At 37.0% G+C, this 25,860-nt stretch overlaps 1 protein-coding gene across 1 annotated transcript; it reads left to right on the forward strand.

Moving 5' to 3' along the window:
- Nucleotides 1-1,344: 1,344 nt before the first annotated feature.
- Nucleotides 1,345-20,156, forward strand: ELOVL4 (ELOVL fatty acid elongase 4). Its single transcript, XM_029962829.1, has 7 exons — nucleotides 1,345-1,366; nucleotides 3,689-3,789; nucleotides 6,044-6,268; nucleotides 9,604-9,684; nucleotides 16,280-16,451; nucleotides 18,613-18,740; nucleotides 19,245-20,156. The coding sequence occupies exons 1-7, from the start codon at nucleotides 1,345-1,347 to the stop codon at nucleotides 19,518-19,520; spliced, it is 1,005 nt and encodes a 334-aa protein (XP_029818689.1). The 3' UTR covers nucleotides 19,521-20,156.
- The last annotated feature ends 5,704 nt before the right edge of the window (nucleotides 20,157-25,860 follow it).

Consider the following 25,860-nt stretch of genomic DNA (forward strand, 5'->3'; position numbering starts at 1 on the left):
CGTGTGATAGCTTCAATCTACTGTCATAGGATTTCTCATAAATAAACTTGATACACTGAGATAATTAGCAACATGACAAGAGGAAATGACCTCAAACTGTGCCAGGGGAGTGTCAGTTTGGACATCAGGAGGAATTTTTTCACAGAAAGGGTGGTCAGACATGGGAAAGGGCTGCCCGGGGAAGTGGTAGAGTCAGCATCTCTTGAAGTGTTCAAGAAAAAACTGTATGTGGCACTTAGTGCTATGGTTTAGTTGACACAGTGTTCAGTCAAAGATTGGACTCAATGATCCTGGAGGTATTTTTCAACCTTAATGATTCTATAATTCTATGAATTGAGGATTAGGGTGCAATATGTGCAATGAATAATCAACATCAAAGCAGGTAAGTTAATTTAAACACTAAAGATGTTTAAAAGAATAATTAATTTTGGGCCATATGAACTGGTCTATTAAAATCATAATAAATAAGTGCATAGAAATTTTTAACATCTATAGATGTTCAATCCAAAAATATATGGCCTCTCAATTTTTACTCTGCAGTGGTGCTTCTCTATCAGTCTTCAGTCTCAAGCAGTGCAGCCCATATAGTTAGTCACATACTGTTATAAAGGCTAAGCTTCAGCTGTTTTTGTTCCATTTGTACATTCTGAGATATTAGTCAAAGACTGAGGGTTTTTTCTTGGAATCTCTACAAACTGGTAACAGTAAATGTACTTCTAAATTGTTCTGATACGTTCATCATCATCAGTTTAAAAGCCTAGGGTCTAATCAGGTAGATGCTTTTTCAAGTTTACTTTCAACTGAGCCAGTCTGCAGTGGTTGTGTAGCCACAGTGAACCTTGTATTCACTTGTAAATATTTACATGACTGAAACAGTATTTTTAATACAAATGGAGAAAGAGAAGTATGCTGTATAGAGTATTATCTGTAGCTAGAAAGAAAAGGGGAGAATGAGACAATAAAGTACTGCAAAACGATCTGTGAAAGCTTTGTAAACATTTTAAGGTGTGTAAAGTTTTGTTTCTCATGTTTTCTTATACAGGTTTTCATTTTGAAAGAGCCTTCAATTACAGTGCTACTGTAACTAACAAGACATGGGAAATTCTTAGATAATTAAAATAGTGTAGTTCATAGAACAGTGCTCCAACTAGCTAATACTGGGTTGCCTTCCTCATATTGTGGAATTTAAAATTTCACTCATTTAAGGAAATCTTTCTTAAACTTGAGATTGGGCTTTGAGAGGACTTCTAAAGTAAACAGCGTGATCTGCAGAGAGCTCTCACAGAACTACTTTTAAACAGTTGCCATTATTTCTGCAGTGTCTTTGGAAATGTAATCGGACAGATGGATGTGCTGGATTGGCACTGTAAGTGTCTTTGCGCTGAGAATAGTATCAATAGCTATTAATAACTTCGAAAGTCTCTCCAGATAAATTAGTGAGTAGTGACCTTATAGCTAAGGAATGCATAGTAAAAGTAAAAATAAAGACTATCTAAGTTTTGATTTTTGAATCTAACATGAATGCAGGGAATCTCAAAAATCATGTATTTTAGTAATGTAATATTTTCCCCTAAAACGAGTATTAAAAGCAGAGATAGTCACCATTGTCCTGTTTCAGAATTTCTCTTGGTGAATGTCAGAATGACTGTGCTATACATTTGTTTGCTTATTTTTAAAATTTGAACTTCTAGAGGAAAGGAAAAAAAAATTGATCATAGGCTAAGTAGTATGCAGGAAATTGAACCATCTAAAATCCTTTCTGTTGAAAAGGAAATTCTAAACCACATTTAACAGCAGTGTTTGTGTATTGAAACAATTACATTATGTTTCACAGAAGTTCCTTGTGATTTTAGTACTAACCATCACTGCAACCTTACATATTGAAATACATCTTCATTTGACATCTATATTTCAGTATAGGTTAATTATGTTCTCTTTGGACTTTATCAGGCAGGATATTCAGTGCTTTTCACTGGTCCTGCTCTCGTTCTTCCTTTGAAAGAAAGAATCAGAGGATTTATGTGTGTATTTCTTGTTAATTTCCCCATGTAAATATTTCCATCCTGCAAAAGTAGGTACCTCAGGGCAATTTCAATCATTTTTACATATATATATATATATGTATATATATGCACACACACGTATACATACGTGCATACATAATAAGTTATTGTGTTTCTTGTCCTTGCAAGGTGAAACTTTAAAATATATTTACACTAAATGACAGAAAACCTTGTGTATATAAACATTTCATACTATTTCCTTACACGACAGTAATTTTCTATCAGGAACAAGTTAGCAGATGCCCTATTCTACATTGGATTCATGTTTGCTATAAAGTGCAACTCTAAGTATTTGTTCTAAAACTTTTCCCACCCTACCAAAACAGAACTGTACTACAGGCTGTGCCATCGCAGCAGACATTTTATTTGTGATCGAATTAGAATCTGGGTCTTGGGATTTGAAAGACAAACGCATTAATCCCCTGAAAGATTCAGTCAATCTCTGTCAATTCTAATCAGGTAAAGGCATTGGTCATTTTGCTTCAAAGCAGCTGGAGGGATTTTTTTAAATCAGGGAGCTGGCCTTTTTATTTCAAGCTTATTTCATCTTGCAGGTAAAAATGTCCCTATTGCATGTGAAATAGTGAAGGATTTAATACACTCGTATGTCCCCTGAAGCTATCAGAGTGCTTTCTAATTTGCAGAATCTTTTGTGGTCATCAGCACCAGCTACTAAGTAGGACACAAAATTCTGCTGGTTTTGCTAAAACAAGGTGGGGATGGAAGGGAGGAAGGTGTTAGAGTAGCTTGCGATGTTTATCACTAAGCAGATGACTTAAGAGGGTGAATTTATCTTGGTTTGGAAGAGAGTATATGAAAAGAAGTTTGGAGCAAGGGTCTGCAGGTTACTGTGGGTTTTGTGTAGAACATGGACAAGGAGGCTTGCTGGGTAAACTGAAATGAAATTGGTTTTGGAATATCTTCTGTGCAATAAGAATGATTCGTGGAGCTGATTTTAAATGCAACAATTTACTTTGCATTATTCAGGAGAGGTCTTGTGATAAAAAAGTTCTGGAATGAATAGTAGCATGTTTTCTGATGCCACAGTACTAGTAAAAAATACTCATATGCAGTCTCCTAGATTTCTTTAAAATAAATGTAAGGTCATGTTAGTTAGCACAGCAGGAATTAGAATAAAGTTTTTCCTGTAGATACGTTTCTGTTTTGGCCAGGATGTACTCTAGAACTGAATTGCCTACCCTCTCATACAGGCATTTTGTGTTTGAAGTGTAATTAATTGTCCTAGAAGAAGTCAGGCCTCCAGAATAGCAGTCGGATGCCCTGGGCAGTGTGTTATGAGATCTGTATCAGTAATCTATGTTTTTCTTGCAAATACTTACAGACTTGTCTCTGAGATGTGGCTCCAAAAACCCTTTGTGGAGGGAAAGTACCAGGCTGAAACCATGGTATGGAGGAGTAATGGCAGCTTTTCAGGTGCTCTTATGTTGTTGTCAGAATTAGTGAAATACATCTCTGGGTTTTTTCCAGTGAAGTTCTTCAATTTGTAGTACTTGTGGAAAGGAGGTGAAAGAATTCTTTACAGTGCTGATGAGGTATGAGGCAAAGCCTAGTTACTGCTGGGCTCTAATATAAGTTGTCCATTTGTTTTTCCTTTCACCCTCTAGTGAATCCTTATTCTTCCATCTTTGTCTTCTGCCATAAAAAGAAATCTGGAATAGGTCATGGTTTCCTGTTTCAGCAGTGGGTGGTAACATTCAACTCCTGGGTAAAATTACAATCTATCTTTTCCCTTTTTTACATTTCTTTGTATTGCCACTTCAGCATTTAAGATACCATGAAACACTGTGTTATAAAATAGAAGACAGATTCTCTTATGTGTCTTTGCCTCTTTATTCTCTTTATATTGCTTACTGCAAGAAAACTGGGAAAGCAACTGTGTCTCTTCCTCACCTGCTATTAACTCTGTGCACACTACAATGAAGTGAGATGTGGATTTGATTGAGACATGACACACAGACTATTCCCAGAGCTGCTTCCTAACTGACACCTTTCTTCTTGCTTCATGATGAGTCTTTGTCTATTAATTTGTATCAGATAGATTATGAGGTTCTTCATTTCTTTTTTTAATAGTGTTATCTTTTATTTTTAAATTCAGATTGGTAGAACAATTGCTAAAATCAAGCAGGAACTAAAGTGTAAGGGATATAACTGTGTAATAATTGGAATGCATCAGTGATTTCTGCTTTAGTAGGTGGTATTCTGTCTGGTTCCAGGAACTTGCTGAAAAGTTAAGAGTCTTCTCTCACTTTGTTCGGTTCTGTTTCCACTGCCTGTGTTTCTACAGCCAGTCTTCTCTTTTTTTTTTTTGCACTCCTCCCTGTACTCTTTGCTCTGTCTTGCCCTTGGCTTCTGTTGGTGGCTGTGGCTGCAACACTGAATCCCATCATTCTGGCAGTGTCAGTCATGCTGGAGGTTTCCATGCAATTAGCATGAATTCTTTCTTCCGGTATTAACAGCCGTAATGGAAGCAGCTAGGCTGGTTTCTCTTTCTTCTTTTCCACTTCTTTTTAGACCTCCTGGTATCTTACTTTGAATGTGCAGCTCAGTTATTGTTAAATCACCTGGATATAAGAAGAATTAGTGTTCTGTGTGCTCTCTTTCTGTAGTTCATAATACTTGTTGTTTATGAGAAATAGAGGGTCTCATGAAATCTGCTCCTAAAATGAGGTTCTAATTTATGATCTTAAGGACAACAAAGGAAATGAGAAAGAAGTGTAGGAGAAGTAATGGCAGTGCTGTTCTTTACTTTCCTCATTGCATTAGAGTTCCTCATTTTCAAGATAAGTAGAGTTTTCTAACTTACTGGTTAGTATGCCTGGGATTAGGAATTAATTTTTGGTATAGGGATTTTTCCTCTGTCTTTGAGTTCTCTAAAAGAAACTTGTCCTCTAAGTAAGCATGTGGGCAACTGCATTTGTGAGTTTGCTCACAAATGACTGAGGGCACGTGTTTTAGATGTCTGAGCTTCCCAAGGAGCCCTGTGATGTGATTTCCATATGAACTATGACTAACCTAAGCAACTGGAAGGTATTCCAGTTAATATCAGAGCTGTGCAGTATCTGAAGTTCTGATAGTTATGGAGTATTTACGTTTTATGTCTTGCTACAACTTGAGATTAGCCTGCAGGGCACAGAGGACACACACGACACATGGGACGACACGGGCGCTGAGTAAGGAGGTGTCATTGTAGTCTTGCTTCCTTTCTCTAGCAGAGCCATCTTCTAATCCTACATGTCACTGGTTCATCAGGCTAAGAGCGTTTTTTTGATACTGATCCAGAACTTAATACAGCATATTCTGGGCTCTGAAATATGTGTAGTGTATCTCTGAATCCCGTGAGTGGCTGAAGCAGACTATAAATAAAACCTTTGTTTCCCATATGGCAGCACAGATTAACTAGAACCATCCCTTTAAACTCTTCTATTTAATTGTTTTCCAGTACCATTGATAGTATTCTGTTTGAAACATGAGACTGACCTACATCAAATAGCCAAAGTTCTTGGTTATCATCATAACACCTGTATAAAATTAATAGGAGGCTTTTTAGTGCCTAATTTTAAACTAATAAAAACTACTGGATTTATCAGTATTTTCCCAAATTTGTGTATCTTTCATTTGCAGTAGTGTTGCATATTTGATTATGTTGCCACTGCAGTCACTGTTCATCATAAGCAAACTGGGTTTGGGGGGATTAGTGGGTTGAGTCGTGTTTGTGCTCATGTGATACTGTTTGCTTTACTGTTTTGGATTGTAGAACTGGACAACAGAGCTTAAATAACATAATGAATCTCTGTGTGAGGTAATATGATATAGTGTGTTTTTTAAAAAAACTATTTTCTTTAACCTTCCTAGAAAGAATGAGTGCATTGTGTTTCTACCAGCTGATGCAGCTATTCCAGGAGAGAATAATATTTAACAAATTCAGTACTTAAAGTGATGATGAAATATATTTTATTCAGACCTTGTTGACTCCTTCTGTTTGCTTCACCCCCTCAGACAAACGTGTTGATGATTGGCCCTTGATGCAGTCTCCATTTCCAACACTGACTATAAGCACTATTTATCTCCTCACTGTCTGGCTGGGCCCCAAATGGATGAAGACGAGAGAGCCCTTCCAGTTACGCTTCCTGTTGGTTGTTTACAACTTTGGAATGGTTCTGCTCAACTTCTTCATTTTCAAAGAGGTGTGTATGCCCTCTTGCAAGAGGGAATTCTTACTGAGGTTTGAGGATGTCTGCAGGTTGCAAAATGAAAATAATTATTTTGCATATTTAAGATGTCTATTGAGAGTGAATGTTTTGCACAGACTTTTAAAGATGGCTTTGTCTTTGGGAGTATTTCTATAGCTAGGTACTGTCTGTTTGAGAATAAATGCAGTAAATGAGTCTATAGAGAGAATTTGTGTACTAGCTATTCCAAGTTCTTCCTAGACTTATGTTAGTCTAAATACTGGACAGAATAAGTAAAATCTATAGAGATTTAACACTTGTAACTGATATTTTTTTTTCTTTTTAATAATCCTAAAGGGTGTTAGAATGCATCTTGTTAGAAATTGAGCTGTTTGTTCTTGCCTTCAACGTGTTTGTCATTTTTAGAAATTCAGCTGTCCATTACCTGTAGTGAGGAAAACTGTCTTGTCTGTACATTATCTTTTGTAATAAGAATAAAAATGAAGTGAACTATATCTCTAAATAAAAATAAAAGGATAGAGTCTTCTACTACTTGGTTTGAAATGTTCAGAATGTGCTAATTCTAATAAATTTCTGTGTTGCTGCATTTTTCCTTTGGATTTCTGTACAGAGGAAATGAGTAGTAACAATGCAATGGACCAACTCTGTAGTAGTAGCTAACTGGAATTACTTAACAGTTTGGTAATTATTATTCAAGGATAGCTGTACAGAATATGGCTGATGCTAAGTTAATTCTGCTATGACTGCTCATGTGGATCAAGAGGCGTCTTCCTGGAAGACCTCAGATCATAGTTTTGCAAAATCTGTTTCCAGAAGTAAGCAAATGAACAGAGTAGTTAAAATTACAGCATTCAAGAACTTTCTGGCTGGTCTGTTCTGTACTTTTGCCAAGAAAGCATGGTATAGCTGATGGTGATATGCATATTGACCCTTTCCCAAAGCTTCTATAATAAGAGCATTTAACTGATTTCAGCTTCTTTTTAAGACATGGTTCAGTAAAATTTTAGCCATCACAGCTCAGTCATCATTTTGTCTCAATTGTTTCCTTGGACTATTCAACTAAGTAATTAAGTACTACAGGTACAACAGAATTTAATGCTGACACCCAAGGATAGTTGTGGGAAGAGATTAAATCCAATCATCTTGGCAGGTTAAAACTGAAACTCCTCTGAAATGAATTCTGCGGTGTTACTGCCATCGCTGACTTTTAAATTGATTTATTTTATCCGTAAGCTGAATTATACCAAACTTATGGTCAAATGGTTTTCAAACCTATGTTGCTTATAGGGTAACATGTTTGTGGCATTTCCAAGTCACTGAATTTGTGGCATTTCCAAGTCACTGAATTAACACAAAAATGAATGGGACTGCAAATACATTTTTGCTGCTGCTATGCTGAAAGCTCATAGTTTTAGACACAGAGGTTCTAGTTTCCTGCTCTCTCAAATGTAGGTTGTTATTCAGTGAATGTTAAGGCTACAGATACAGCATTTACAGGAAGTGCCTTTTCTTGATCTTAAGAGACTGATAGGAGGAAGCTGTTCAAGTTTCAGTTGATCCCTTTACGAGGCAACTTCTCCTTCCATCTACATGAGGTTTACAATACCACTGTGCCACTGTTGTAATTCACATGAGTTTTAATGGAATTGTTATGAGTAAAATGATACAGTTTGTATTTTGTGAATGACTGTAAAGTTTCCAGACAATGCTAAGAACAGAAATTGAATGTGAAAGGCCTTTAAATGCTATTTAAATAACCATCCTGTTGGCAAGCTGTTTCGTTCATCTGTGGTAACTTACATTAAATAGTAAGTCCAGAAAGCACTGTGAGGATGTCTAGTCCAACACTTCCATATGTTGGATTCAAATGCAGGTTCATATTTGGAGACAGTTTTACTCAGAACATGCAGAAGTCCCTGTATGTGGGGATATATAGAGCCTATGTTGCCACAAAATCAGGACTTTCTTACTCTACTTTGAGGCAGTCTGGTGAAGTCAATTTACTGCCTTTTGCTAAGGTAACCTTGGCCAAGTTACCCAGTAGGTTGCAGTAGAGATTGGTTGATTTCTATAACAGTGTGGACTAAACTTTCCTTGTTCTTCCTTAATAGTATCGAATGTCCTCACGCCTGTGTGGGACCACACTGGAGTGTTACAGCAGTTTGTAAATGGACTTGGAGGATGCAGAAGTATGTTTTCTAGAATAATTTCTGTGGACAGTTCTTTCATTTACTTACATTAAAAGACATGTGCAGCAAATATGTCCAGAGCTTCACAGGCTTTTGTATACTGGGGTGTTTTTTCTAGATAACACTTGTCTCTGCATCTGACTGCACTCCTAGTGCTGTGTGCAAGATGAGACACCAAAGTAAACTCAAGTTCAGTTCAAATAAGATGGAAGTCAGGTTAGTGGTAAGAGTAGTCAGTGCCTACCCATCCTTTTTTTTCGCCATCTTTTTCTCTCACCCTTCTCTACTTTTACAGCTCCCAATTTACAGGTTATGTCTGCTCTGCTGCTGTCTCTCTTTGATCCATAACAGGGTGGAATTACCTGGCTTTAAACAGTCTTGGATCATAACATTTATGAATGTCAAGATTAGAAATATTGTTTGAATTTTGTACAGCTCTAGACAAGAGTACTTCTTTCCAATGGGAACTTGCTCAAGTGTCAAGTTTATCTTCTCCTGTCCAGGTTTTTGCAATGTTCTTGGTTTGGAGTGGCCCTACAGGAGCACTTAATGTGTTTTAGGCCATTTCTGTTGGCACAAAATGGGGAATTTTTCTCCATCCATTTTCTCTCAGTGTGTTTTGTGGGTGCTCAGCTTTGGCTGTTCAACCTGGGTTTTTTTCTGGATTGTAGTTGGTATGCTGTGTTACGAATTGTAGATCCAAATTATCTAGTCCCTGTCACATAAATAGAGTTCTCTTGAATCCATCCTGGGAATAGTATTTCTGTCAATTGTAGTGAAAGCAGATAGGTGTTTTCTGTCTCCAAAGCTAGAGCCATCAGAAAGAATACTCATGTTTGAATAGCTCAAGGTCATACTGGAATTTGTAGTAAATTGTATGAGGCTGTAATTATCTGGGCAGATACATGCAGGGAGAAATGTGTACTGTCTTTTTAATTATAAGAAAAAAGTAAGTACTGTGTAACAGCTTGTTGTTAGTACTAAATATTGGCTTTCTCCAATAGTATTCTAAGGATTAATAAGGATACTTTAAATATTTCTGTTCAGGTAAGTTTGATGTAGCAGGAAACTTGCTGATAATTTTTATAAATGTGTTTTATGTAGTATCTTTCCCCTGATGTATGACTTTAATATTTTCAGCTGTTTTTGTCATCAAGAGCTCGAGGGTACAGCTATGTCTGCCAGACTGTGGATTATTCAGATAATGTTTATGAAGTTAGGGTGAGTATTTCTTTTTTTATATTTGTATATGAATGTGTGTTTTATACAGCACCACATGATAGTTTAAGTCTTGTCTGAAAATAGTGGTTCCACAGTTCTGTTGTCAGCCATGACTGTATCCCGTTATATTTTCACAGACCACTTCAGGTTTGACTACACTGTGCACAGGTTTAATGAAAGTGCATCAGCATATTTGCATTAACTTTCATCTGACTGCTACAAGTAAGGGGAATCTTAGATACTATCCTTGGTTCATCCACAGTTGTACAATCCAGGATAAACTTTGTGTACATACTTTGGTTCCTAGATCTTGCTGAAGTTTATGATACCAGGGTAACCGCAGTAATGGTGGTGTTTTCTAGGTAGATCAAAGCAAGTAAGATTTGTCAGCATATCCTGTGGTTGCACTTCACCCATACTGGTGAGGCAGCTTTTTGTCTCCTTTACCCATCTTTGGCTTCATGAGGTCTTGCTGGCTTCTGGCAAATGTATTATCAGTACATTTCATTGTAGAATCTTAGATTTCAAATACGTGAGTTTTGGAAAACATCCAAATTAAAAGTGCAGATGCGTGTTAATTTTTATGTAATGCTGTTGATTAGCTCATGTACCAACCCTTATCTTCCAGCAGAGCTGACACTTGAGAATCTCTCAGCTGTCCTTGCAAGTTTCACTTACGAATTAGAACATTAGGAAGTGTAATGAAAGTATGGTTTGGTCTAAATACATTTAATGTTTATAGCACCATTGAAAAAATGTTTGTCTACAAGGTAACTGTTCATGGATAGTATTACTCAAAAGCTTGTGCATGTGGCAGGGCTGATAGTGAGACAGAAAGGTTTGAATCTTACATGTTATGTGTAATGGCTGATATTGCAGAACAGCTCTGTGTGTAGACTTTATTGGCCTTATGGTAGTTGCCAATCTTTCACCTTTGCCAATACTGTGCTCTCACTATTTCAGTCACTAGAATACATCTGTAAATAATTGTTGAAAAACAAGATCTAGCAAAGTATACCAAGTGCTTGAAAGGTTTAAGGTTTTTTTATAGATAAGCAAAATAGAATGCCCATGTACGCAACTGAATGACATTGAGGACTGGTATGATGTACATTAAAGAAATTTTTATATTAATCTGTATTAATGTACAAGAGGTACAACTTTTAGCATGCAAAAGTTCTGTTCTATATCCTCACTTTTAGGTGCACTTGTTTGTGGGAGGCGGTGGACAGGCCAGACCTGCACAAAAGAATTAACATCTGTTTTGTTTGTTATGACAAGCAGACTATTATTGTATAATGCAATAAATGCAAAATGACCTGCAGAGTGTATTTACAGCATATAATATGTCCAGAAAAGAAGGATTGCTCTAGCAATCTTTGGATTTCCTAACATTTTAATTTTTTTTGTTATTATTATTATTTTTTACAAATTTTTTTAAAATGTTTAAATAAAATTTATTTCTAAAGTTTTAAGGTCCAGCATATTCAGTTTGCAAGTGAGGGAGTTGAGGAAGCAGGGAAAATTGAGTTCTCTCAAGTTGTTGCAGCAACCATATAGTACGCTATCAGTCAAGACTCTTACCTTGATAATTTTCTGGTAGTTCTGTGGAATGAATTCTCAATTTAGGTAAATAAGTTGCAAGCAGAAGATTGTTTTCCACAAGTGTACTTTGTCTAACTCAGGAGTCTGGGATACATTTCTGTTCTGCTTTACAGTGTATCATGCTCTGCATTTAGAAGATATGTTGTTGGTTTTTGACAGTGTTGAACAGAAAAGAAACCAAACCCTCAAACCTCCTCAAGATTCTTTTCACCATCGTTTTTCATAATATAAACCTGCAAAAGCAATTTTAAAATGTTTTTGCAGTTTTGTGTTTAGAATAGATGAACATTGTAGCACATCTCTCACATCCTTTTAGTAGCTCTAGGTACTAAATGTCTAGTATCTATTGGCATCAGGTTTTCCCTGAAGAGAAATGCTGCACTGAAGCAGTAGAATTCATTACAAATGCAATTACTTTATTTGTAAGAGAATGAGTAAATAAGTCCTGTATTGCTCAGATAAAGGAGACTGGGACTAACTCCAAGGGAAACAGCACTGAGCCCAGAAAGCATTGTGGAACGTGCTCTGGAAAGCAACAGCTTCATGTATGATTTTATTTTGGGGCTTAGAAATCTGGAACAAATATTGAGAAATGTGAAAGTAATTGCATATGATGGTCTAAATGGCAACATAGAAGCCTTGGTATGACCTCTGTTTCTGTCTTTTTGGGAATGTGCCGCTGTGATGTTGCCATGCAGTGACCCCTTTTGTTCAAAGATCTTGATCAAAATGAGGGATCTAGAAAGCATCCTTTGTCCCTCAAGGGAGTGCAGAGAACTGGTAAACAGTTCCCAGGAAAAAAGTTTGGCTATCCTGGGTGCCAGGGAATGTCTTTCTTTTCTTCTCTAACCCACACTGTGTGTCAAGACAGTAAGTCAGTGGTGATTTTAAGGGAACAGTGTGAGGGCACGTGGTGGCACTTCTGTATAGTTTAGCAACACCAGCAATATGTAACTCACAGATCTCTTAAGTCAGACATAGCCTCTTTGTTTTGCCAGTTTTTAAGGGGTTATTTTTCCATTAATTTGCCTGTATGTTTTCTTCAATATTATCAAACTTCTGACTTTCACTGATGATGAATTATGTAGGTAGTTTACGCATAATGTGAAGGAACTGGTCCTCCTGTTTACTGTTTTGAACCTACCTACACCTGTTAATCTCATTCAGACTCTCCTGGCTGTTCTACAAGAAGCAATGGACAACTGCAGCAAGCAGGGATGAAAATTAGATTCCACAGTTGTAGAAATAAACTCCTTTGTGACGGATTTATCTTCTGGGTATAGTAGGTAACCACCTTACTAACTGCTGGCAGGAAGTTAAATGCATTTTGTTGTGAAAAAAATAAAATGTCCATGGTAGACAAGAAAGAAAAGAGGGAACAAATCTCCAAGAAGGGATTTGGAAGGATCTACTGCTGCATCTTGGAAAAAAAAATTTTGGTTATAGCTTAAGAGTCAAAATAATAAATGCAGAGAGGAGAGGTGTTAAATCCATGCTTTGTAGTACTCCCTTGGGAGCTTCAATATTTGAAGTGAACAATTTCCTAACACTGTCTAACTTAAGGCATGTTTAGTGTCTGTGAGTAGTCCTTTTCCCCCTCTGCTTACATTTGTGTGCCCTTGTTTCCCAGGTCAGGGTTCATCTATTTTATTAGCATTTCTGAAGAGCTAAGAAATGGGAATATGGGGTTGTGTTAACTGGGTCTCTAGTTTTAAGCGTGCTGATTGTAAATCCTGAAGCTGAGCAATGGTTGTCTCCTGTATTGTGATTGTAATCTGCATTGTTTGTATTTATGTCTAGAGCTTGAGTGATTTCCTCTTATGAAAAAAAGCCTAATCTTAACTTACATTCTTTTTTCACAGAAGTTAAAAGTGACTTAACAAGTCAAGTCCCGTAAACAAAATTCTGTAACTGGGAAAAGAGTTCTCTTTAAAAGCTACTTTAATTTTTCATATTACTGTGACCTTCCAAGAAGTGCCTGTCCCTTCATACCCCTTGATGGGTAACTGTTTCCAACCCAAAATGAGGAAGGATGGTGCAGAAACAGAGTCCTGTGTTAAAACAGCCCTCCATTCAAAACCCTGCAGCAGGCAGAGGACATGGGATTGAACCTCTTGTTGACCCCCTTAATCCTAGGCTGTAATGTAATCTTTCTGTGCCATCTGGTGTTTTAACTGACTTAGGTTGGCACATATGAAAATTACCAGAAAAGATACGGTTTGACTAATATTATTCATTACAGGAATGTGCCTTTTTAATGCATGTTTTCTTTTCAACTAAATCTTTTTTTCATGCTGTGTTCAAAGAAAGACTACAGGTTAGGTCATGATTTCTGAAGCTTTGCAAAAGAAGTTTAGTAGTAGCCACCTGCTCCTGACATAGCTTACATATTAGTATATTGTTCTACTTTATTTCTGCCCTCAGTCACTGATTGCATGCATGGCCTCAAGCAAATGACATGACTTCTGTTTCATTTTGAAAGCATCTGTATAAGCCATTAGAAGCACTGAAATAGATCATCAGTACACAAAATCTATCAGGTTTGAGAGTAAATGGTGGTAATATTTGATGATAGTGAGAGAGCAAAGAAGCTGACAGGCAAAAAAATCTACAGGAACACAAAATCAGCAGGTATCATCCTGCAAAGAAATAGTCTGTTCTTTTTTGTTATTGTTCTTAAGTAATAGGAAATATTTTGATCAAAAGTTCGAATTATTTTTATCCAGGGGCTGTAATTGCTTTCTGTGCTAGACAGGTGGAATTCAAAAGAAGAGGAATGAGATGTGTTAAGTGACTTGTCCAGGAGCATATACTGATCCTGTGGCATCTTGGGCATAAAACATAAGTATTTTGTCAGGATTTTTCTCCACCTATATTTTGCTCTATATCATACAGTAAATTGGGGTTTTGCTTATTGGCTGTTTGATTTATTGTTCCCCCATTTCATTAATAAAAATATACATTTGCTTTATAAAAGATTTTCGGCAGTTTGCGTGTAACTGGCATATTGATTCTATAAAAGTTTCTCGGAAGGGAGGACCTCCAAAGAGCTAAAGTATTGCAGTGCTGGATTTGTCATTTTATGGATATAGTCCAAAGTATTTGTTGTTAACTTATGAGATGAAAAGATGCTTGTCTTAATTTATTTAAGAGATGCAGCTTTAGCAAAGATCTATAAAAGATGCTGGACTGTTATGCTAATCCATGGGTGTGAGACAAACCTTGATGTGGGTGTTATTAACCACCTGACTACCTGTCCCAGAGGCAGTACTGTACTGGATATTGAGCAATATATGTATGTATATGCATATGGTTCTTGCAGCTTGCTTGTGTGTCTGGGAACTCTGTGAGAGTCACTTTTCTCTTGCTGAGCCTCTCTCCAACTTTGACAGATATTAGTATCTTTTTGGTATAAAACTGGTAAAATCTGCCTCCTCTTCCTGAGATCTGAAGTAAGCTAAATCAAATCCAGTGAGTGAGAAAGGTGTTCATTAAACAATACATTGAAGTCTGCAGTTTGGCAACAGTAAGATGTGCAGTCCCTTTGGGAAACTGCAGTCTGCAATGCAGATCTGCAGCACTCTTCTCCTGTGCTGCTTTTTTGCTGCTGCTGTAATTTCTCCTAAACTGGTCACCAGTCCAATTATGGCTGTGAAAAACTTACTCTGAGGAGAGATGTGTTCCTTTCCCACTAGTTTGGAGAGGTGGAGGAAAACATCATGCAGGGCTTGTAGCATTGTACAACTCATTCTTCTGATCCTACTTTCTCTTGCTCCCCTAAACACTATGTGTGTAGTTGGGAAGGAAAGCTACTCTGTGTTAACCTTTTTTTTCTTCTGTCTCCCCTGGGGACTGAGGAGGTGGTGGGGTTATTTCACACCAGGTTAAGGTAAGAAAGTGTGATTTGTCATCAGCTGAGTCCTGAAAGACAAGGCAAACTTCTTACAAATAGGTGTGTTGTGACATTGCCTCTCTCCTCTTGCAGGTCGTACCAATTCCAATTCTTTTTTTTTTTCCCATTCCCTATGTGAGTCACCATCTGGGATATGTTCTGGTCCCACCCTTGCATAACAAGCTAGATGACTTACAATGCCAGGAACTAGACTTGTTGCTATGCTTTGGGATCTGGAAGGGAGTCCCTACCACCACCATACTCCCATATCATAGTATGAACAAATTGCTACACAGAGCTTCTGGGCTTCTGGTTTAACAATATCCTGATTTCAGCTGGAAGCCATGTTTATGTTGCATCCTGGGCAAAATTCACTGTGATGGGTGGATTAGAAAAAGAATTTTGGGTGTGTAACACTGCCCTGTTGGGTAAATGGTTATATCTGTGCAGTTTTTATGGCTCCTCTAGTCTCATTTCTTCTATTCCCTGAATGGCACAGAGCCACTGGGGGAATGCTGCTTTACAGAGGGAGTTAGTGAGCAGACCAGAAAAAACTGAGGGAACATTGCTCTAAGGGATGTGAACTCTGTACTACACCTATCTTGTAACAGTGATTTGGTATCTTTCCACCCATATGCCTGTGGTACTGAAGGTTTCAGTCTTTGCCACTTCATTTTATTGTAATGTTTCTGCCTTATTGTTCTGACCACATCAAAGTGTTGCCTCACTAGTAGGGGAAGCCCTGTGGAAGTCTTCTTTCACAAAGCTTAGGAGAGAGAATGAGGACACAAACTCCCTGTTTAACTGGTAAACTGTTCAGAGATGGCAAAGTTTTTAACTATATTAGCTCTTTTTTTACAGTTGTAATTTGTGAGCAACAGATTCAGAATAATCTGCTTCCATGTCCAGAATAGATGAAAGAAGTATTGTTTTTGTTGTTATTCTCATACCATCAGATGCTTGATGACTCCACCTCAACATTTACCAGGATATGGGGAAAGAAGAAGTATCCTTCTCTTGCAGCACATAGGTGGAGAGAACTTTATTCCATTCAACTTGAAATCACTAAACTTTTGTATTGTCTGTTTTTCATTGCAGATAGCTGCTGCTTTATGGTGGTATTACGTCTCTAAAGGAATTGAATATTTGGATACAGTATTCTTTATCCTGAGGAAGAAATTTAACCAGATTAGTTTTCTTCATGTCTATCACCATTTCACCATGTTCACCTTGTGGTGGATTGGTATTAAGTGGGTTGCAGGTGGACAAGGTGAGTTCTCTTCCTCCCATACCCTTTTGACGGGGCAGAAGGGAGAATTATTATTGTTTTGGAGCAATGGAAAAAAGTTTTGTAGAACTTGACTTTATAATTTACAAGACTGTTTATTAACGCGTACAGTCTGTGGGAAGCATGGGGGAGGAAAAGATAACAGGGCAATAATCTAATGAATTGCAAAACTTCTTTTCCTCATGGGCATCAATTGCAAGCCTGAAGTTCTGCCTTAAAAAGTGTCCTTATTCTCTATGAATCAGAAAGATGTATATGTCTTGCCTAACTTTAATTTTTTCAGATACAGAGAACTGCAAAATCTAATTATGGGCTACAATCTGTGTGCAAATTTAGTGAAATTAATGGAGATGTCATTTTGGCATTGTATCTGAGTTTGAGGTTTGCTTTCTTTTTAATAAAGAGGCTTGTATAAAATTCTGAAACCTTCCCTTGGAGGTGAGCCAATAAATCTGTTAATTCACTTTTAAAACCTATTCATGATGGCACAAGTCTGTAATTCATTATCAGCCTTTTTTCCCCATTGCTTCTTTTTTAAAGCCTCCATCAAATAATTTTATTATTATTTATTGTACTTGTCACATTCTCCCTTGCCTGTATTTGTACCCTTGTTCCTGGTGTTTTACCATTGTCCCTCTGAAATTACAACTCTGGAAAGCTGAGGATAAAGGAAAAGTGCCATGTTTTGTTTGTAATGTGCTTTGTAGGCTTATGACACTAAAATTAGCATATAGTAAACACAAAATGCCGTATTATAAACACCAAGTTAATATTTTAGGTTTGGCATTTTTGTTGGGTTTTTTTCTGAACCACACTAATACTTAATGCATGGGAGGTTTATGTTCCCATTTACTATAGATATTTTGTACTGCGTGGTCACTTATATTCAAAAGAAGAAATATATAAAATTAATACCCATGACTATCTTTTAATTTCTCTCAAGTAATCTGCAGAAAGCAGGTACTCAGCCAGACAGTTCATGATCTTTATTGGCAACTGCATCTATAAAATAAGTTTATTGGAGACTGGATGGTTACTTGTGGTCTTGCTTAGAAGTTCTCTTGGTGTCTCTCCCTTGTTGCCTTTTCAGAGTTTTCATGCTAAATATCAACAGTTTTCAATATAACCATTGAGACTATTTCCAAATTTCTTTCAAGTTTTGTTCTTGCACTGCTTCTTAGTTTCTAGGTCCTGCAAAAGGAAAAGCAGAGGTTGCTTTTCTGCGTTTATGTAGCACTACTGCATAAATGCGGATAGATGTGTTCTTCTGTTTTCTAGTTGATAGCACATTGCTTACATAGACAGGTCTATTGTAAACTAGACCCTAGTATAACTAATGGGTCTAGACCACATGGACATCTGAGCTGCTTCATGTCAGCAGCTACTGTCTGTGTTAACCTAATCTTAGACATTAGAGCCTTTTTGAGCCTCTCTGTCAGTGTAAGAATACCTTAACAAGATGCAATGTGTATCTGTTAAATGGCTGCTAATCTTGACAAAGCAAAGAGATCTTAATGTAAATGAAACTGTCATCATTTCCAACATGGAACATTCTTAATAATGCTATACTATACACTTATATATTTAAGAATGCTGGATATTTTAATGATAAATAAAGAAACTAAAGATGAATAATTTAGGAAAACTCACCTGGCAATGCCCTTGAAGTTCTTATAACCAAAAGTCAAGTTTTACTCTGGTTGATTTTTTTGGGGCCTATTTAATCAGACTTTCATGTGAGTTTCTTGATTTCTTGCTGAGAAGTGAACCTCGTGCATTTAAATTCAGAATATGATACTTTACATTGTCAAATACAGCTTTTAATAATCTCTTAGCAAAACAGTTGCAGTTATACTACAACTGATGTAGCATCCATGTCATTTATGTCTGTTAAACGAAAATCTTATGAAAAGCTTTTACCTAAATAGTTCCATGAAAGGTGTGACATACTACTTGCATGAACAGGTGTTTGTGTCAGCATATGTTAACAGTCAGGTCTGTACTATACTATTGAATATTTTGAAGATGGAATCCTGGTGTGTCCTGTGCTTTGTAATTTTTACTGTAACATAAATAATAGTAGAAAAGACTTCTCTCTTTCTTCCAAAATTACACGACGATCTTCCCTTCTGTTCCATGACAGCTTTTTTCGGAGCTCAAATGAATGCATTTATTCATGTCATTATGTACATGTATTATGGATTAGCAGCTTGCGGCCCTAAATTTCAGAAGTACCTGTGGTGGAAACGATACTTGACCATATTGCAATTGGTAAGTAAAATTTCTCCCTTTATCTCAAAAGGTATTGCCTCTGAGTGGATTTGCATTTGCAGAGCTTTGGAACACATACTGCTCCTTCCGGAAGTTCTTCTCTGTCTGCCACTGACAGCTCAGCTTAGAATACTTCCCAGAGATGGAAGCATTTATTCAATTTCTAAAAAAATATGCAGCATAGATAAGAGTTGTGTCAGTTAAAGTCTTTCCTTGCTGGTTGTTTCAACTGAATTGCAAAAACATGTTCAAAAGGTAGAGAAAATCCAGATCTTTTATAATCTTCTCATTTTCCTGTTTCTGAAAACTATGACAGATACTGCAATAAATTTGACGTTCCCGGTCAAGCACAGGTGTGCATGCATGAATGTGACAGCTAAATACAGCTCCCTGCCACCCCCCAGTTTACCAGTTTTCATAACTTAATGCATAGGTGTAAATTGTTGCAGTCAGACCTACAGAATATATCCAGACCTTTTTGATTCTATATTTTCTGTCTTACAGGTGCAGTTCCATGTGACTATTGGCCACACAGCCTTGTCTATTTATATTGATTGTCCTTTCCCTAAATGGATGCACTGGGGTGTCATTTTCTATGCTGTCACCTTCATTTTCCTGTTTGGTAACTTCTACTATCGGACATATAAACTGCCCAAGGAACCTGTAAAGAATGGAAAAATAGCAAATGGTGCTGTTGCAAATGGAGTAAGCAAACCAGAAAATAAAGCAGTGGTGGAAAATGGAAAAAAGCAGAAAAAGGGAAAAGCAAAAGGAGAGTAACTTGATCCAGGCCTTAACCATTGTTGGCAGTGAGAACCTCCGGTTTGGTTTATAAAAGGAAGAAAAAAACACTATCTGTACCAATTAACCTTAGGTTACTGAAGAGCTAGAACACAGATATTTTCATTATTTATGAAGATTGTTTTAAGAACAACACTAAAGTTGAATTTCTATTGTAATTATGTAATTATCATGCATATGGTCTCTGTGTAAACTTGTAGACTGCTGGTGTTGGTGAATGTAAGGAAGAATTGCAGTTGATTCCATGTTTAGCAGTCCAAAAGTTAATACTACCATTGGTAAAGGCAGTTTTGTTGGCACCCACATTTCTTTGGGGGGGAGGGGAAGGAAGTAGCGTTTGGATACTTGTGTTTTCCTTCCAGAAAATTATTAAATTTCAAATTATGATATATTATCTAATCAGAACGTGCAACTTTTCTTGTCCTCCTTGGAGGGTATCTTCAGACACATTATGTGCTGTCAGAACAGTGTTTGAATTTTCAGACATTACTTGATTTAATTGAGTATCTGTTACAGTTTGGTTTTTGTTTTATTTTTTTTTTTTGTGTGTGGAAATATACCTACCTCTTCATCTGCTGAAAAGAATATTGAGCATTAAATAACTGGTTTCTGAAATATGGAGTCTTCTAATCTAAATATCTGTTAACACTAATTCAGAAGAAAATATGATTTCCTGTGGGAGTAAAAGGGATTTTTTGATCAAGTCATCAATGACCTTTTTTAATGTAAACTGAAATTTTGGAACAGTACTTTTAGTATAGCTAAATCAAGGAAACATTTTAAGAATGTATCAACATGAAAGAATATATTGTTTGAAGCAATCAGTAAAAGTAGGCTTGCTGCTTGTTTTCCATGACCTGCATTAAACCTGTGGTGCTGACTGATACTGAAAATGGTAAGATAATGTTATGTTGGAAAGAAAACAACAACATGTAATTCCATTTAGAAATGCTGCGTGCATGGGCAGTCATGCTATCTACAAGACCATCACTGTATTGGGAGAGGAATTTGGATTAAAAGTACTAAATACAGCAAACATAAAACGTTGAAAATGCTGTTACTGCTGGATACCTGTCAAAACTCAATTTGTTAGACACTTGCAAAGTATTGCTGGTAGACGAGCCACCATTTTTAGTCAAAACTGCTAAAATAAGGAGAAGCCTTTTAGATGGATGTTCATTTGCATGTTATATAAAGGACTTTTTACTGTTCCTTTTGGGAAGAAAATAGAGAAAGAGTTATTCGCCTTTTCAATACTGTGATTACTAAGAGATGTTTTGAGCTACTCAGCATGCAGTGAGTATAGGACAGGGATGGAATTAGAAACCATGTCCTGGACTCCTGTGTTCCTTGCTCATCACTTTAAGAACTGCATTGTTGCTGTCCAAAAGCATTCCCCCCAGCCCTGGTCAAAAACATGTTCACAGGTAGCAACAACCTTGCATCTGTCAAGTGGCACCATTATTGCAGGAAAAAGTACATGGAGCTGGAGGTGTAAAGTGTGTGACACATTTAATAGATTTTTGCATCTCAATTATCCATTCATCTGTTTATAGTACACAAGCAGGTCACATCTTCTGTGTCTCAGGTTTGTCTCTTTTCTCTGTACAAAAAAAATAATCTAAGCCCAAAAAACAGGTCCTAGGAAAAAAATTTGGATATAGTCTGTTGTATTCCAAACTAGTTTGTAATGCTGGCGTTGGTTCAGCTGAAAGGTGGTTCATCCATAAGTACCACCACTGTGGATTTTATGGCTGAATATAGAATTGTGAAAGAATGTCTCTGCTGAACTGTAATGTATGTGACCATTAAGTTTTTATCTGTTGTGTCTTGTGATTCTTCCAGCCTTTGTGCTGATGCTTTTTGCATTTGCATAACTCTATGTATTTTTGTAGTGTAGCATGAGGAAGAGGGACAGCGATCTATGCTTCCTTCTTGGACAAATGCTACTACTCTTAACCAAGCCAAAATGCTGGCTGACTCGGTAACTTTGGAGTGGCTAAAGGAGTAAATAACCACAAAGCAAATTTACAGCAGACCTGCTACTCCAAGGTAATGGGTAGTGTGAATACACTTACCCTACTGTAAATTCAAGGTAGTTTACCTCACTTTGATTAAAGGGTAGCTTCTTTTTATTTGCCATGGGATGTGAGCAGCTAACTTTCAAATCTGTATCATTCCTTGAATTATGTTAAATTGGTTACATGCTCTATCGTTCTTTGGATAAGCCAGATCAGATAAATTGATACTCTTAGTGTGATCTAGCTCTGTAAGAGCATACTGAGGAGTATTTCAGTACAGGTTCAATTATGTCTTTGCTACACTTTCTAAATTAAGGATTATATCTTGCATAATGGCAAATATTTAAATAACTGAAAGTTAAATCTTTCCTTCCCTCATCATACATGGAAGTGGCTTAAATTGATTAAAACTTGAACCTTATTAGCAGAACTTGAGTAGGAACTTACTGTCAAACTCTGGGGCAATTGTTAACTTCTAAGAAAAAGTGAAAAAGCACATTGTGAGAGTGCATGGGTACACGTCATGTTGTCTGGCCCGGTGCATAAAACCAGTTTGAGAGATCGCCATTTCATGGGGGGAAAAAAGTTAATTGCTGGAACACTGCTGTTTTGAGTACATCTTCTGCAATATGACTTTCCTAGCTCTATTAATGATATATTTGATTGTTTGTGTAACTAAAGTCCCGTTACAATCTTGAATATAATGGCCTTATTAAATGTGCATTTTTGTAGGCATGGTCTTGAGTGCAATATTTCTGTTTCTGACTGTGCAACCAGACTCACAGGATACAGGACTGAACTTTTACAGCTTTTTCTTTTTCAAAATTTGAGGCAATGATGCACATGTGAGATATTGACAGATTCATTAAAGTCATCTTTGAGTCTAAGGGCACCTCAAAATTTTGCCATGAAGGTAATAGAATATATGTATAAATATGTGTATTTGCTATCCACAGAACTGAAATTTAAATTATACAGTCTACTTTGCATGTTTGTTGTTTTGTTTTTTTTTCTAAATCCTTCAAATTTATTTAAAAATTAAATTCAAACCATTTGGAACTTTTCTTTTTTTACCAATGAATGAGATTTTTTTATTATTTTTTTTTTGCTAGGAGTTCTGAAGCTCTTGGACCAGAGTATCATAATTATTTGATGCCATATAATACAATTTCATTTAGCCTCATCTCTAGCAGTGGCAGTTGTTGGATTGTTTTAGCACTTTGTCAGTGTAAAATAAATACAAATTATCGATACATGTCTGTATGTATGTGTACACATACATAGTGTGTGTGTGTGTGTGTGTGTGTGTGTGTATATATGTATGGGTTCTTAGCAGATTCTTTCAATATGTGAAGGAAATTATGTTTCTTTAATGTGAAGTTGGCAGGAGCTAAAAGAATGGTTCCTACAGCTTGAGCAGTAAAATTAAGCAGTTTTCTTCCATCCATAGATCCCATATCAATCTTGCAAACATAAATAGTATTTTTCAGTCATTTAGACATAGGATGGCAGACATGGCAGAACCATTTCACCCAGTGTAATAAATATTTTGAGGCATCAGTTGTAGATTCTGAGGGGAGGGACCTCAATTCAGTGTAGCTGAGGAAATATGCTGTTTTATAGTAGGAATCATTTTAGGAAACAGTATGAGTAACTTGCTGCAGCTAAGTCTTTGAAATGATTGCAATCATATTCTCTGTTTAACAAAACACTTTGAAAAGTAAATCATAGAGTCATAGAACCATTTAGGTTGGAAAAGGCTGTAAAGAAGATCGAGTCCAACTGTTGAATAAATGTTTCTCTGTAGATTCAAAAGCAAGGCCTATTTGAATATGTGACCATGAATTACTTCCAGCTCCAGATCAGGAGAAAAAAGTTGAAGGTAAAATGAAAATGATGCGTATTTTTTTCAGGTTAACCTTGGGGCACATTTCTTCAGAGTAAGCACCTGAACTCCACGTGCTGGGGAGGGAAGGTAAGAAAGGATAAATAGCTTTTGTGCTGCAAGGTCTCAGTCCTAAAATAGCTTATGAACATACTTGCTGTCTCTTAAAAACTCAAGTAAAATTGTTAATGGTGCATAAAGTTAAACCTTGCATGTGGGCTGAGAGTCATAATGTTGAAACAGATATTTAAAATGAGATCTGTTTCAGTTAAAATTGAAGATCATGGGGAGCTTATAAAGTATATGGATAGTGTATTTGTCTTGGTTAGAAGCACAGACTTATCCAATCTGACACCTAAAGCAAGACACCCATGTGACATCTCACTGCACTGTGCTCTGATGCGTTGGCCTCTTTGCTGACATAAGCAGCTGGAGCTCCGTGGGAATCAGTGGGGTGGTTCCCATTTACCTCAGCAGGGTACGTTGAACCCTCAAGAGTGGAGAAAGTACTTGCTTTCTGCCAATATCCTGGGAGGATAAGGGAAATGTATGGCTCAGGGTATTGCTTTTGCATAAGGTGTTCATGCTTTTGTAAACATTAAAAATAAACATTACTTTTTTCATGCTGTTTGAGTTTGGTTTTATACGTTCCATAGTGTGTTCTTCCGCGTCCCATCTTGCTTTCGGATGCTTGCTAATTTCAGTGTTGTGCAGATCGTATGAGGTAAGATGTTTTGTAGCCCAGAAGTTTGAGAAAAATATTTTTGTGGCACACCCTCCCATTTTAACGTTATGGGGATTACCAAATTTTGAATATTGCCCCCAAAGAGTAGTGTAGTGGCTTTGAAATCACCCTTAGAGAACTGGTTGAAAATAGGATGTCCACTTATACAAAGAAAACCCGTAAGTTTCCTTTTTTGGTCTTGAAAGTACTTGCAGTTAGGAATACAATTAACACGTAGTTTAGCTGTTGTGGGACACTGTGTTGTGTTAATGTGATTTCTCATCCCAGAGAATCTGGAGGACTTTTGGCAGTAGGTACAATTTGTGATTACATGTTGCTGTGTACAGTAAGTTCCTTCAGAGTTAGTTTGCCAATTATGATCTCTGTAATCAACCTCATAATATTGAGTTGCACCCATATTGCAGTCCTTGCACCTAAATGCAAATAGCTACTCCGGATGCCAGGTAGTAGAGAATCAAGTCTGCCATCACAGCAAAATATGGTGTGATCAATTATCTCTTGCATAATTCTCAGCTGTTGCTTCAATCCACTGCTTACATCCTCCCTGGAATCTGAAAATACACTATGTGTTCAGAGCAGGATTTGTCTTTTAGATGATTAATATGTGCTGGAGTTAGGCTCTCTGTCCAGGCGTCTTTTCCGTAATACTTATTCCACACTAGGAATTAAAAATCAGAACACATGATCAAGTTAGATTCATCAGATGATTGGATGGAATAGACTGGATCCTCTGTTTTTCATGTTCAATTTTCTTTGTTGTATCACTTGCTTCTTGAAGACCAGAAAATTGGGGTTGGGGAAAGGGCTTTGTTACCTGTTTCCTTGCTCAGCTCAAAGCACCGGGTGAACGCAGGCTGTAGTCTCAGACACACACGAAGCATGTACTCAAGGACAGCTTTGATGGCAGTACCTTCTATGGACTAGTGCCTTTCAGTGTCTTTTTTTGCTTGAGACTTCTCCTAGGGAACTTCCTGAATGCACACACACTTTTCTGTTGATTGCCTGATGTGTCAGTGACATCACATTTGACTTAATTACAAAGATGCTTATCGATGGGCAAGATTAAGGGTCTTGATCATCCCCATGTCAGTTGTCCAGACCCTGATTAGTGCACACTGGTCTATAGTATTAGAATAGTGCTGGCAGTTCCTGCCAGAGCACTGTGCAAGTCAGTGCAGCTTTGAGGGGAAAAAGCTATTTGCATTTTGACTGTGTATGTGGGAACTGACACGAGCTCATGACATCATCACTGTCTGTCAAATCAGTATCAGGTAGGTTTCAGTCTGCTAAATGAGAAGAAATCTTTGATTCATAGAGTGATTCAAAGATAAGTGTTGTTTGTCCTTATCTTTAAATGGAGAACTGTTATTCTTGCAGTGGTATCACCTTAATTTGTTTCATAAGAAAACCACCTTTATGCTGATATCTTTTGGAGTGTGTTTATGAGAGAAAACTAGAGAAATACAAGAAATAATTTGGGCCAAAAATTAGAGAACATGGTGTAGTTGCTCCTCTAGTTTTTGCCTTTGCCCCTAGATGTTGCAGGAGTTAAATGATTATTTTGACTCTTACTGCTGTGTATTTATTTTTTATAGATGCTGTAATTGTATCCAAGTAGTGTACCTGTGCATAAGTACATTGTGAAGTACATAAAAATTTGCTTTGTCT

This window comes from Manacus vitellinus, unplaced genomic scaffold (genome assembly GCF_001715985.3).
Source record: "Manacus vitellinus isolate BGI_N305 unplaced genomic scaffold, ASM171598v3 scaffold_4_pilon, whole genome shotgun sequence".
Taxonomy (NCBI): domain Eukaryota; kingdom Metazoa; phylum Chordata; class Aves; order Passeriformes; family Pipridae; genus Manacus; species Manacus vitellinus.